Below are 15,064 nucleotides of genomic sequence, written 5' to 3'. Positions count from 1 at the left end.
CACTGCCCATGCTATCGTGGCTATACTACTATTTATACTTGAGCTAGCTTGATGCGAGATACCGTGAGTATCTATAATCACCATACATCTAGATCGAGGCACTATGTATCGAGATACCAGATGTATCCAGGGAGGCTTGCAACGAAGTCCTTGCCAACAGTTGTACCTCTGTGATGATCACTTGAAATTGCTCTCACTGCTTCTGTGGTAAGTGGTCAATAAAAAAATTGATCTTTCCATAATTAATGTAATTATATTTTGTGAGTATGGCTTGATAATTGACTATTCTAAATTGTAACAACACAGAAGAGCAACATTTGGAGCCAAACAAGTCTAGCTGTTATTGATCCTTGTCCTGTGGTGTGGATCTAGAGCAGTGCTGTCTATTTCATTCGTTCACACCATCGATCACCAGTGAGTTCAGGGCTGGGTGCATGAACAGGAGCGCATAACCCTTGGCAGGAACATAGTATTTCTCATCTGTCCTCTTACAAGTTGGGAGTACAATAGCTGGGGTTTACCAAGTGATTTTGGCTGGTTCCAGCAAAGCCATGTTTACAGATAAGGCTAACCTACCAGAGGAGGCAGTATGGAGAACAACTCTTAGTTTGTGTTCGATCTCACGAGTCCAAAGGGATATGAATTTTTTCCCCATCAGTTCCTGGAACTGCTTGACATTATCTGCATACGATGCCGGTGAAAGCATTATTGCATCACAGGGTGGAGAGGAAGAGATGTTAGTCTGTACTGCAGCTTCCTCATTAGCCCTTTTTTCCTGATCCTCAAAGGATTATTCCTGGAGAGGCTGACAGAGAAGAATACATGATGTCTTCTCTGATGCTCCCCACAAGTGGGACTGGGTGCTCTGGAGAGTTGCTCCATATAGGCTGCCCACAGATCCTAAAACGACTATTTCCCTATATAGGAAAGGGAGGGGGCAGGGAGAGTAACTCATGGTTGTTCAAACCAGGAAGAGTGCAAGGTGACCCATGCCTTGAAGTTTCCCTCACAGACCAAGTGTCAAGAGACTGAGCTCTAGGTTGATAACTGAGCAAACACTGGACAGTAATTGGAGGGTCAGAGGAGCTGCCCTCGTCATTTACTAGAGAAGGGGTTCTCAACCTTTTTCTTTCTGAGCCCCTTCCCTAACATGGTATAAAAACTCCAGGGCCCACCTGCGTCACAACTATTTTTCAGCCCCACTGCAGCAAGGCTCAGGCTTTGGCTTTCTGCCCTGGGCCGAACCAGTCTCATGTGGCCCTGCTCACAGCCCCCGAAGGGGGCCATGGACCCCCGGTTAAGAACTGCTGCTCTAGAGGGGAGGAAGAAGACGGGGCATTGAAATATGGAGTATGTCTGCCCTAGAGTGTACCAGAGAACGTCCCATTACCAAGGGGTGATGTGATACTAGAGACAGGCAAGGTTCTTGTACCAAGAGTCTTTTCTCACTCATCAGCACAGGGGCTCCATGTTCAGGCATATGAATCTGAAGTGGAGCACCCATAGGGACATCACCTGAAGAAGAATCTAAAATTTTATTGAAGAAAAAAAAACATACTACCCATTGTACCATATCTATGCAATATTCACCTCTCTTCCAATTTTTGATAGACATACAACTCCTGACATGAGATCATTCTGGACCCCCCCCACCCCTCCCAAAAAATGTATGCACACGTATATAAGAGTGCTACATTTTGTAAAGAACCCAATTTCAAATTAAATTTTATTCTCAGATAATTCATTCAGTATTGAAAGAATTATATACTGTAGGTTTGGGGAAGACAGTGTATTCCTCACATGCTTGCTTTAAGTACAAAGCTCAACTCAAATTTAAATACTTCCCCCGCCCCCCCGAACAAGTACCTTCATGCTTTTTACCATGTCACCTCTCAATTGTGGTAGACACTCCCTGTATGCAAAGCTGCCTCATTATCTTCCTTCAAATTCCCCCTTAAAACTCTCCTTTGATGTGATGCCTACAAAAAACTTGACAACTATTACTGGTATTCTAAGACCACCGCCTATCACAATGACCAATATTGTCTTATTGTTTCCTTGTGCTCCCCCATGATCTGTCCGTATCCATCTGTTGTCTCCTGTCTTATATTTGGATTGTAAGCTCATTAGGGCAGAGACCATATTCTTGTTCTTTGTACAGAATCTAGCACAATGGGATCCTGGCCCATGACTAATGCTCCTAGGCACTATGGTAATACAAATAAATAATAATAATCAGGAAGCTGTTACCAGCACCTCCATAATATTGTAATTACTCATACATAAACAAGCTGCATTTTAAACTATTGTAGAGCATTTAACAAATAGCTTTCCACATGAGGCCACAGATGAGATGTCATTGGCTCTGTTGCCAACTAAATACTGGCAGCACTAAGTTGTGTATCTCTTTCTACAGATTCAAAAAATGCCATTATTTATATGTCACAATACCTACACAAGAGATCAGTTCTTGGATAAAGAGTAGCTGGCTGAAACTCAACCCTAGACTGAGCCCCTACCTCTCAGAGCCCCTTTCCCCTCACTATGCTTACTATAATGACAATATGTGGGAATGTGTAATGCTGACTAGCCATTACTTATTTTTAAACAATTAACACACTTATGTCTGGCTTAAGTGGAAATATGTTACCAATCCCTTCTCATGTGGTCCTCTACATGTCCTGCTCACGAAGAGGACATCTGATTGTGGTCACCAAGAAATTTTGCAAGAAAGCATTCACCTCAGACTGGAATCTTGTACTCTGACCTCCGATTGAGAAAAATTATTGGTCCATGATGAGTACAGCCAACATGTTAAAATCTCTAACTGAACATGGATTGTCCCTGAGGCGAAGCAAGCGGACATTGAACCCTCAAAAGACTAAGAATATGGAAAGAAAGGGAGGGGTGGAGGCTCTCACACGAACGACACCTGAAGTTGTATCCTGCTCTCTTCCTTGGACCAGACAAGGGGAAGAGAAAGACCCTAATAATCAGTTAAACCAGGGTTCTCAAACTCAAATCACCATGAGGGTCACATGAGGACGAGTATATTGACCCGAGGGCTGCATCACTGAAACCTCTTCATACAACGATACAAAAGTATAGTCAAAAATGAAAAAAATGAAGAATAATATAGTATGTTATTAAAAGTCACTGTATTAATTTTTTTAAAACTGTAATGCGAAGAGGGGTTTTAATAAAATATAAACAGCTGTAACTATTCCTTATGTGGTCTGTAACACTGATGATGATCTACACTAACAGTCTATCAACATAGCTGTAATGGCAGGAACTTTTTAAAGTAACTTTTCATATAAAATACGTTGCCACTTTTAACGAACATTCTTCCCAACTACTCACAGCAAAGAATCAAACATGCTGAACTTCATACCTCAGACTGCTCATCTAGTCTATGAGGCCCTGCCCCTGACCCACCTTTTCCCACCCCCATTCCAACCCCTTCCCCAAATCTCCACCCCAGCCCTGTCTCCTCCCCTGAGTGTGCCGAATCCCCGCTCCTCCCTCCTGGAAAGTCTTAAGTGCTGCCAAACAGGGGGCAGGGAGGAGAGCTTGGCTGCCGGTGGAGTCGGTGCCTATGGCAGGCCGCAGGAAATAACTCTGCGGGCAGCCACGTCTTTAAGACCCCTGAGTTAAACAAAGCCTGAAGTTACTTCCCCACATGCAAAACAAGCTGAAGTTATTTGCAACAACTAATTCTCAACTAAAATCAACCACATGATTTAGAGACTCTAAGACGCCAATGATGTGAAAGTGTTTTCGTTTAGATTTTTAGAAATGTCTGAATTCTCCAACTTTCCAGTAAAGACAGGGTTGTATGTGTGTGTCACTAGCAGTTTCTACAGGTAGACACTAAAAAACACAAATCTTATTAGTACAAAAAGTTAGTTTGGGTTACAAGCTCCAAAACTGCTAAGTGCTTGATTTAAGAATCACTTTTGCATTTATGTAACAGTGTCAGGAAGACAACAGACACTATTAGTGTAGAAAGGGGAATAAGCTAAGTAAATAGTTTTTAACACAGGTTGTACGTTCAGAGAAACTTAAGGTGGAACACTAAAGTGGGAAACTACACAGAAATCATTCTAAGTGCTATACTTCCTTAAAACAAGAGTCCGCCTCTGTCTTTAGCAAGCTCTTAGCTCAATTGATTGGATTTAAGAAAGGTTTTTGTCTTTAATTTTCTTGTGAAGTACTGAAGTTATTCTTTTATTAATCTTATACATTGATTTAATTAATCATTATAGTAACTGGGGAGGAGCCAGATAAATTGAACCACTGATTTATTGACTGTATTTCAATTGTAATCTTGAGCTGATCATTGCACTGTGTTAGATTAGATTAGTTTAGAGAAATAGGAAGTAAATTAATTAGTAACATATATCACTTATTTGTATTTGTTTTCTTATTTTTGTAATAAATCCATAAAAGCATACTAGAATGGCTCCTCTCTCAAAACTTCAATCTGGGAAAACAACTTACTTAGAGGTAAAGTAAATACACTGAGTAGTCCTGGTCATGCATTTTATTTATTTGATTAAAATCCTATTCAAACTACTACATAAGCATGATGCATTTGCCAAAATGGTCCTACATGATTTATCACTGTCCCTGATCAAGTAATATTTGCTAAAAACCTTCATTTTTTCCTTCCAGACCTGGCCAGTATTTTTTATGTATCTGTCACCTTCAAACTGTATTTCTTTAATTCATTGTATGTGAAGCTGAATGTGAAAATACTGTAAAGACACTAGCTGGTACAAAACCTGGCTGTTTGCCTCCTACTTGGACTGAGTCTGCAGAAGCACATCATTCCTGTTTTCTGGATCTCCCACTGGCTGCCAAGTCTACCTCTGAGGCCAGTTCAAGGTCCTGCTTCTAATTTTCAAAGCCATTAATGGGTCATGTCCCAGCTTCAACAGAAACCATATAGCTATGAACCATGGAGACAGCTGTGCTCCTTTGAACAAAACACAGAACACAAAGTCCAGGACACACGGTGTGTGAGCCAGTCAAGGCACTCTTGGCTCAGGGAGATATGGCTGTAAAACAAATTCCAGAAGAGATGAGCTATCCAGAATCTGATCACAAGTAGGTCATGCTAAAAGACTTTCCTCTTGGATATAGTTTTGCCATCATAACAAGAATGATATTTCCAACAAAGTCCACTCCCTCTCACCGGTACATAACCATCCCTTCAAGAAGAGTTTCTGAAAACCAGAGAAGGGAGAAGAGCTGGACTCCATCAAGTTCAAAAGGAATCTTGCTATGCCAATCCAGTTAACCCTAGGAAGCACTCTGGTACTATGGGGATCGGTACCAGTACAAAATACTAACACAGGTAGGTAGAATCCTTAACACTATTACTATATTACATTTTTGATTACTTCTAATAAGTATGTTCTCTGGCTCTTCAGTGATAGTAGTAAGTTTTAGGAAGAAGTTGAGGGGTAGGGAATGGGGTATGATAAGTTCTTGGATTTTTGAAGACAAGATTATTGCCTGTTAATGGCACACTTTACAAAAAAGGCAATATTTAAAAAATTCTTTAAAAATCTGTTTGAAACTACTCCTATTGAGACAATCATTTGAAGCCACAGCTCTAAGAAAGAGGTGGCTTCTCCAGCCAACTTCTATTAGAGAAATATAAGATTTCTCTAACACTGATGAATCTTTATGATAACTGCTCAATATTGGTTCCCTAAATCAGTCTTTTTTTTTAAACTTTCTTCTCTGTCATCAGGAGAATGGTCTTGGCCTTGGCTTCCTCAGTCTTAAGCTCTGGCTCCAAGTCTTTAAGGAATTCCACTCTTTGGACCTCATCCTCATACCGGAAGTCCATGCTTTCTTTCAAATCTACAGCATAAGCTTCACAAAAGGGAGCATATCGTGCTTTAGTAATTACATCAGAATTTTATGGAGAAAGTAACTCTCAGCAATCGACGCATTAATCTTCTTGCAATAAACCTCTGTCTTAAGGACATGTTACAGAACAAATTGTGTGATTTCATTACTACTTCATCTGTTTTCTTCAACAACTCTAATCAGATCATGAGATAGCACCCGCTGTTTAATACACCACCACAAAGTAATAGTAGTCAAAGTATGAACTGTCCTCAGAGTGAGTAATAGTATACATTTTACTGTGCTGCAAACAAAAAACAAAAACAAAAACAAAAAAATGAGGTATTTGCATGTGACTTCAGCCCCACTGTGTACAGGAAAAAAGTGTAATCTTGTGCATTGTTATGTTGCATAACATTCCAAATTGTGTAAAAAAATTTCGTGCAGGATAGAGCAGAAAATTCCAGTTTCGTATATGCTTGTTATTTCCCCAATTTGCCTTATTTGTAAATCTTATTAGGATTTACAGCATTTATACCAAAGTCAACCTTTTCTCTAATTGTACACGTCCTACAGAAATCAGTTAATTTTAGGTTGTACCACCATTTCTATGTCAACATATTCTTAAGCTGTGAAAATGCGTGCATATATAATGCAACACATTACTTTTAGAAAAGCTTAACAAATAAAATAATGCACTAAATATAAAAGTAATATGTTTTGAATGAAAATTTAGGTACATGTGTTAATATTAACATTTAAATTTTAAATATGCCCATAACCTACAAGATGAAAGTAGTTTAGGGAAAAACCTTCATTGTCAGAACTACATCCAGAAAAGAAGATTGGGAAATCACAAACATAAAATGAGAAAAGACTTGATAGAGTGAGTTCGCATAACCAGCTTGGTGTTAGGCGGCCATATTTTTGTTGCTTCTGTATTCACTGAAGTGTGGTCTTATCAGGGCTGTTTTTGCAACAAATGCTCTGACACTAGTATATCATTTGAACTTGAATATCTGCATGCTTAAAGTTTCTTGCAAAGGTTAGTAGCCATAGACAGATGCATACAAATAAAAATTATCAAACATTGTAAAGTTTTTACATAGGGTTAAAAAAGGCAATAATGCAGACAAAAAACCTTGGAGCTCCAAAAAGAGCGAAGCTGGTCCTGCAGCACTGGCTTGACTGTCTGAAAGTTTATAAAAACAAAATCCACCAAGTGAAAACCTTTTTTACAATACAAATTCAAATAGTAAGAGAAAGCAAATTTCTATCAACAAATATTTCATTTGCAATTTAGACTTGTAAATTCTTACCTTCAAGCTGGGTGTTTGGGTCTGGTCGACAGTGAATCTCATTAAAATACTGAATTGGAGATCGTTTGGAAAAGATTCCCTGCAAAATAAAGAAATCAGGCAAAATGCATTACTTGCACAGGGCATGCATTTAGTAACTGTAGAGGTGGTCGCTCTAACTTAAAGGCTCTCTCTATATTAACTAATCAAAACTTCATCTCCCTTTCAAACTACAATATACGCCTACTTGTTTTAATCACTGGGTAGATATGCTATATCATACTTTCAGAAATATTCAGCTAACGTAGAAAGAACATATATCAAAAGATCCTACTTCTTTCAAGCAATTACATGTGATAACATGTAAGACAAACTAAAACTCTCTGAAGAGAGTATGGCTTATTAAATCCAATCCTGCTAGGATGTGCATTTCATAATCTACAAAACTGATTCTGTATTCATCTTTCAATGTTGAGCATTCAAAACGGCCGGGACAATCTGAATTCTTTAAATTAGCTGATATTTAGAAAACCACCATTATTACATTTGTTACATTTTAAAGCCATCAACAGATTCTGTTTTGGGGCCAATATCCTTACAGTACAGTAAGAGAGGTGTGGGAATATACTCTGGTGCCAATCAAAATTGCATGCACATTTTTGTCAGCAATGTATTACCTTGTGACATCAAGTGCCTTTTGAACTTTTGCTTGTACAGACCCAAGCAAATCAGCACCCATTTTCTTCAACAGCTGTGTCAACAACACAAACAGCCAATCCTGTAGATCTTCTTTATGGACCTGGATGAAGTCGACCAAGGTCTCCAAAAACATGCTGAACACCTAAAGGAGGCAGAGAAGGGAAAAAAGAGAGAGGGGTGGGGGGAAGAAAAGGAAATGACATTGACCTGTGTTGAACTCACAAATGATGAAGAAAGCAGTAGGGGAATCAAAGGCAAACAGAGGCAGTGATTTGCAGCCAAGCAGGAAAACAATCTGTCTTGCTTTTCATTGGTCTCCGTGATACAAGAGAATATTGCTATTCAACTTCAGCTGAAGTTTGACAATTAGCTATTCCATGCAGTATCATTGGGTAAAGAAATGTTTACTGTGATGGCTGGCACAACTTTATTTTTTAATTTTAAAATTCTTTCCACTTCAAGCTTTATGTAATTAAGTCAGTTCTACGTTGACAATAAAATTGGCTTCTCTTTTTAAAAAAAGCAAAGAGGCCACAGAAAGCTTAATTAAAATATGAGCTGTGGAGATCTGCATCAAGAGAATGCTTGTTCCTTTCCACAGAAGATTTGGAGAATGGAACAGGCTCCTCTGTTCTTGCAGCATTCTGAAACAAATTATTCACACCAGTAGAGGAAAAACGGCAGTACATTTCTGATTATGATGTCCTTTGGAAATATATGGAATGTTAATCTTTCTAAAAACATATTAGCTACTATCTATGACATTTTGGAAGAGTGGTGTTGGGAAGCAAATATTCATGAAAATGATCTATGAGTACATTTATGCTGCATGGTGCCCCTCCCACCCCCCCATAGCAGCAATTCTCAGAGTCCAGGTCAACTGACTTGGGCTTGTGGGGCTCATGCTCTGAGTCTAAAAATAGCAGCACAGATGTTCCCACTTGGGCTGGGGCCTGGGCTCTGAAACTCAGCCAGGATCTCAGAGCCTGGGCTCCAGACTGAGTGGGAACATCTACACTATTTTCAGCTCTACTAGCCCAAGACCTATGAGCCTAAGTCAGTTGACCCGGGCTGAGAATTGCTGCTGCACTTTTTTATCCAGTGTAGATGTACCCTCTGTCAATTTGTACATTGCAAACTGCACCAAATGTGAGTGTGGATGACAATTTTTTTTTTTTTTTTTTTTTTACAAATTTCTAAACTTATAGTACAACCTTAAGATCAAGAAGTATTTTAGGGTTGGGTTTTTTTGTTTTTTTTTAAGTGTCTGTATATAAAATTTACCGCTAGGTGGCATTATTTTTCTTTTTAGGATCTTTCACTAGCTTTTGGATTTGTGTGTGCTTATGCTGGAGTGGAACATACATATTCTAGATATACAATTTCAAAGGTATGTATTCTGCCAGAATTCCAGCCTAATCTAGGCCATAACACATACTGCTGCATAAGTTCACTAAAATTACTTTTAACACCGATGTCATAAGGTCATTAAGGTAAATATGCCCAACACACTAAAGGTGCAAATCCATATGATTAGTTTACAAGTGTCCGTTATTAGGTATTTGAGGCTGGCACTTGATTAATAGGCACTGGATGCCATATACATTCAAATTCTCTCAGGATCCTACAGACACCAAACAGTATAATCTTCAGGACTACTTTAAATATTTTAACTATTAAAAACCATCTTCCTGTCCCAAATAGGTAAAAGGTTCCTCAAGAGAAAACATTTTCTTCCCACTCTAAAATGAAATATTGTAGGGTATATTCTCCTCCCTTCCATCTATTGTCCTTGATGTTTCTCTCACTGGGTGAAGGCTGAACATTACTCCAGTGCTGCTCCTGGTCGGGCAGTTACTCAAGAACCACATTAGAAGATCCCCACACCCAGCACTCCTACCCACTGATAATTCCAGGGCTCTGAAAACAAGAAAATAAGCTATCAAGCTCAAGACTTTAACTCTGATTCCACATAAGCAATAGCACACAGATTTCTGTGTAGGCCATTCTAAATGTGTTTTGTAGAATTATTGTATCTGGATATACAAATCTCCAAACAGTAGTACTGGAAAGTCAAATGATCAAATTATGTCAATTAATCTGTCTGAGTTACATATAACTATAAGCAAACTGGATTTGTAACAGGGCTTTCCAAGTGCCTTTTCTTTGTCCCAGAAACTCCATTAGATTTGGCTGAAATACCAACCGTTAAAATATCACTATTTCCCTGCTGTCACTTGCATTCTTCAGGAATATTTTGGCAACATGTCAAAATAACAGAACATGAGCATTCTAAAGAGCTGGACCCATGCTACCACTGCAGCAGTGCACACATCCCTGGGAATACCAAAATAGCTGTCAAAATAGCTATAGTGGGGAAAAGGGTGGTAAGAGGGCCAAGCTGGTCTCCCCCCAGGCCCAACACAGAGCTCCAGTTGCCCATCTTTACCTTTTTCCTCTTTAAACACAAAACAACAAACCTAGAAAATTACTACAAAAAACTATTTTAAAGAGTGTTACTTCAACTGCAAAGTTGAGCATGCAAAAGTTCAGAAATGTGATATTTAACATCAATTGGGGAATTCTGCTCCCTGTACATGTACATTATAGTAAGGGTAAAATTGTAATTTGAAATTTTGATAATCCATGGGCCTTAAATTTCTACATAGACTTATAAAAACTCTAGAAAATGGGACTCGGGTGCTTTTGAAAATTTTATCCACAGTCCTTTATTACTTGATCCCATACTCCACTCCCCCGACCCCCAGGACCCCTGCCTCAGTGCACAGGATGGATGCCCAAGGAGGAAAAATTAAGGGGTTATGGTTAACCTTACATCAGGCATTTCCTAACTTTTGAGCATTTAACTTTGGAATCTAAATAACACCCTTAAAGTAGCATTTCTGTTTGTAAATATAAATATCTATATATAGATAGGATGTGCAACATGGCTGAATTAAGATTGTTCTCTCAGCTGTAATATTTGGAACTACCTGACTTCTGAATGTTTGTTTCTCAAACTTAACCGTATGTTAACACTACCTTTTTTTTTGTTTTGCATTGTAGAAATTCATTAGTCTACACCAGCTTCCATTGGTCTCAGAAAATGGTTTAACAGCAATGGTTGAACACAACTTTTTTTTTGCTAGGGGAAACACAGCCAACCCCAAAAAGGTGTGTTGACGTTGTAGACCAGGTATTAGACACTATGATTTGGGCATTTATTGATTTGGTGCATTCCCACTATAGCCAGGGGAATAAATAAGGAACACAGCACAGGTTAAAACTATTGTTCCCTAAAGGAGGGAGTGCTTCCATGGAAACACTGCCTGCCTTTCCTCATTGCCACACAAAACTGTTGAGGGCAAGAATTTAGCAAGACTGAAAAAAGGAAAGGATACTGGACATTGCTACAGACAGCAAGAATATCTGGAATTGTCATAGTTTATGATAAATTACAGAAGGGATATTAAATAACATTTTTCAGGACTTAAGCCAGTATCTAACTATAGAAAAGGATGAAACCTAATGTTGGAGAAAGATTACCACACATCTGCCCACTGCATGGTTCTAATACCTTCCTCTGAAGCTCATTGATCACCCTCATAGAAAGGTTTCTGGACTAAATGGACCTCAGGTCTAATGCAGTATGGCAATTCTTATGTCCTTTCCAAGGGGATGAATTTTCCTGTTGCTGGTATGGCCCTTCATGATGAAGGGAGGTGAAATTTACCTCTCCTTTTACCAATGGAGAATTCATCTAGCCCAATTTATTAAATGTGAGGGAAGGGGAAAACTCTGCTAATGTCATGCTTGAGAATTAAATGTACAAAAGGAGTTTATGAAGTTATGGTTTCCACATCAACTATAAATCTGACACCAGCACATACTTAATATTTTGTACTGCTGTGTACACATCTATACCATTATATACATGCAGTGTGATAGAGTTAGAATTGCTGGGGAAATTATAGCTTTCAATTTCTTGGCTTTTGTACATTTTCAATTCTCAACCATGACATTACATTAAGTGTTTTGTCTGAGTTTCCTTCCTTAAAAAAAAAAAAAAGAAGAAGAAGCTTGGTTGGGGGGGAAAACTCAAAGAAAATTGTGACTGATCTTTGTGAAGCAAGATCCATGTCGTACAGTGCATGTGAATTTTCAAGTTCAGTTATTCTGAAGTTGAAGAAATAATGTAAAGATAGTCACAAAATTATTTGCTCTGTCTTACTACTTGTAAATACATATATGTACACACACAATTAAGTTTAAAATCAAGCACACTGTTACATCAAATGTCCTTTCATAAGGACAAGATGCATATTTCAGTTTGTTGGACGTCATAGAAAAGTAAGAAATTAATTTTATAAGGGACTACTGGAAAAAAGTCAAAATTACTGTTTTGGTAGATACCTCTTTTGCTACCAGTTAGCAGAATCTAAATTTGCATACTATAATACTGTCACAGGGTACGCTGGCCCTTTAAGAGGATTCTGACTCAGCCTCAACTGTGCTAGGCTTAGGTTACCTCCCCTAAGAGAAAGGCATAAGGGGTCACCATTAGGGGAGAATCTGACTAGAAACTAGGTTTTCTGGGGAATATCAGGGCAGCCTGAATTCAGTCAGAGTATGGAAAAAAAGCTTGCTGGGGAGGTGACAACTCTTCAGAGCTCCCAGACAAAAGGCCTAGAAGAGAGAACTGCAAGAACAGTACCAGCTTGTTGAGGGACAAGCGTCAGCTGAGGGACCTGCAGGGAGAAAGAAATGTAAAGGATTTAGAACGTTGAGGTCTGTTAGGAAGGGGAAGCCCGGGTAAAGGACAGGAAGAACTTTTAAGCCAAGATGGAGGGTTATGTGGATCTCAAAGCCCATTATAAACTGAATGGACTAAATGAACCCATAAAAGAAGGCTAGAAGATTGTGTATATTATTTTATGGTACTAAGCCACACCCAGAAGAGGAAGCAGTATTGTGAAAACATGAGATACGGTGTTTTGTTTGACACATGACAGAAGGGAAAACTGAGGCAGGTGCAGGGCCAAAGCCAGACTTCTCTACACAAAGGCTTTCAAAGGCCTGCAGCAAACAATGGAAGTGTTATGAGCTTCTTAACAAAAAGGTCACAAGTATCTATTATAATGAGAAGTTTAACGCAAATTAAATACAGCGGTCACTACCAGATCTCCCTATAGAATAGTAGTTGTTAATAAGAATAATATTCTAATATTTACATTTAACAATGCAAACAGAAATATGAAACACAACACATATAAAGCACAGACAACTATTATGGGAAACCTTAACTTCTGAGTGCTTGATACTCCATCATAACAATTAATTGTGGATTTTTTTTTTGTGGTTTTTAAAGATTAAGAAATTGAGCCAGGAGCTGACAAACTCTGCCTTCTTTGTCACAGGAGTTCATAAATTTCTTGATCTGGAGTTATTTGGTTTGGTACCTCTTATACTGAAATCTGCAGGCTGAATAAGTTGGTTAAACATTTATATGCTCATAGAGCACCTCAGATTGCCCAAAATAAATGTTCATATTAAATTTAATGAATTATCTTCAAACCTTGTCTTGTCTAAGTCTCCCCCCCAAGGCTCCCAAAAAACCCTAAAACTAAAAACCCACACACCTCTGAATCTGAGACAAAGCATGGACAATTTGTTTGAGAAACTTTTATGAGCATCAAAACAAAAGAGTGAGATTAGAGTGGAAGCTAGAATTCAAACTTTAATTATAGTGGGAACAATCCACACATGCTATAGTTTCTCTAGATACAGTCTTTGTTTTCATGATTCAATTTTAAATTCTGAAATCAGTCATCTTAATCACATGTTGATAGTGGAGAAATAAACAGATACTGTAAGAAAAAATAAGTATAATTGAGATCTTTCTTTAAAATGAATTAAGTTTCAGATGCGCCAATCACCACAATGTAGAACAGGAGTGCATAACCAAATAAGGTCAGTTCATTAGTAGAAAAAACACATCTCAAAACATTACCACGCATAATTCTATATGAATTGCGAAAGGCTTGACACTGCATGAACTCTTTGGGGGAGGAAAAAAATAGAGAAAAAGCGTTAATTTCACAATCATGCAATAAGGTTAGGTTTCCAGCAAATATTGATCCAACTTACTCTCTAAAGAGAGTTCCAACACAGGGGACAGCATGCAAAAAGAAAAAAGGGGGAAAAAGATAAAAACACACAAATTAGTTGCCATCAATGCAAAGTTCCTGTATGGAAGAAAAAAACACAAAAAATAAAAAAGGTATTTCAAACTTGCACAGTAAATTTAAAATTATGTTTCTAACTGTTCTTAGAATAGTTTGGAAATAAGTAGTTGGTTTGCTCCCGTTTATTTTTCTCCTTAAAACCAATTTTTTTTTCCAGAAGAACACCACAACATTAATTTTTCCCTATGCAATTCCTTGTACAGTAACTCCTCACTTAAAGTCGTCCCGGTTAACGTTGTTACCTGCTGATCAATTAGGGAATATGCTCATTTAAAACTGTACAATGCTCCCTTACAATGTTGTTTGACAGTTGCCTGATTTGTCCACTGCTTGCAGGAAGAGCAAGCCAGTTGCAGCTAGCTAGTGGGGCCTGGAACCAGGGTGGACTGGCAGCCCCCTTATCAGCTCACCACTCCCCTAAGTTCTCTGTGCAGCAGCTGCTCAGCAGGCTACCAATTGCCAGCAGTTCAGCTGTCCCTCCCTCCCTCCCCCCCCCCGCCACTGCCATGTGCTGCTCCTGGGAGCCTCCTGCTTGCTGTGCAGAGGGGGGCTAATGTCAGGGAGTCCCTCTTCCCCCTACTCCTGCCCCCCGCTTACCCCTTCTCCATATGGAGCAGGGTGGGGACAGGACAGGGCTCAGGATGGAAGGACCGCATCTGCTGTCTCAACTTTCGGATCTTTTTAAAGGGAATGTACTTAGAGTCGGGTCAGCATACTTAAAGGGGCAATGCGCATCTCTCTCTCCCACACTCAGGGTGTGTATCTCTGTCCGCCATGCTATCTCTCCTCCCTCCATTCGTGCTGCCTTGTAGAGCAGCGGTCTCAAACTCAAATGACCACGAGGGCCACACTGGCCCAAGGGCCGTGCCACTGACCACACCCCCCTGCTGCCCTGGCCCTGCCCCCACTCCACTCCTTCCCCACCTCTTCCCTGCCCCCATTCCAACCCCTTCCCTG

The 15,064-nt window shown here is 39.2% G+C and overlaps 1 protein-coding gene across 46 annotated transcripts in view; it reads right to left on the bottom strand.

Moving 5' to 3' along the window:
• CLASP2 (cytoplasmic linker associated protein 2) overlaps positions 1-15,064 on the bottom strand; it is a 271,237-nt gene that overhangs the window by 55,605 nt on the left and 200,568 nt on the right. For 24 of the 46 annotated variants that reach the window (XR_012157456.1, XR_012157457.1, XM_073333055.1 and 21 more), the window contains 3 exons: positions 7,841-8,004; positions 7,185-7,263; positions 7,007-7,057 (listed from right to left, as the gene is read on the bottom strand). Coding sequence is in view for 44 of the 46 variants with exons in the window: in XM_073333055.1 (XP_073189156.1) it covers positions 7,007-7,057; positions 7,185-7,263; positions 7,841-8,004 (294 nt within the window). In the remaining 2 variants the exon portion in view is untranslated. The remainder of the gene's footprint in view (positions 1-7,006; positions 7,058-7,184; positions 7,264-7,840; positions 8,005-15,064) is intronic. The other 22 variants (XM_073333027.1, XM_073333032.1, XM_073333038.1 and 19 more) reach the window with 1 other exon arrangement.

This window comes from Lepidochelys kempii, chromosome 2 (assembly GCF_965140265.1).
Source record: "Lepidochelys kempii isolate rLepKem1 chromosome 2, rLepKem1.hap2, whole genome shotgun sequence".
Classification (NCBI taxonomy): Eukaryota; Metazoa; Chordata; order Testudines; family Cheloniidae; genus Lepidochelys; species Lepidochelys kempii.
The sequence above is the reverse complement of the archived record's forward strand: the minus strand, read 5'-3'. Positions and strand labels throughout refer to the sequence as shown.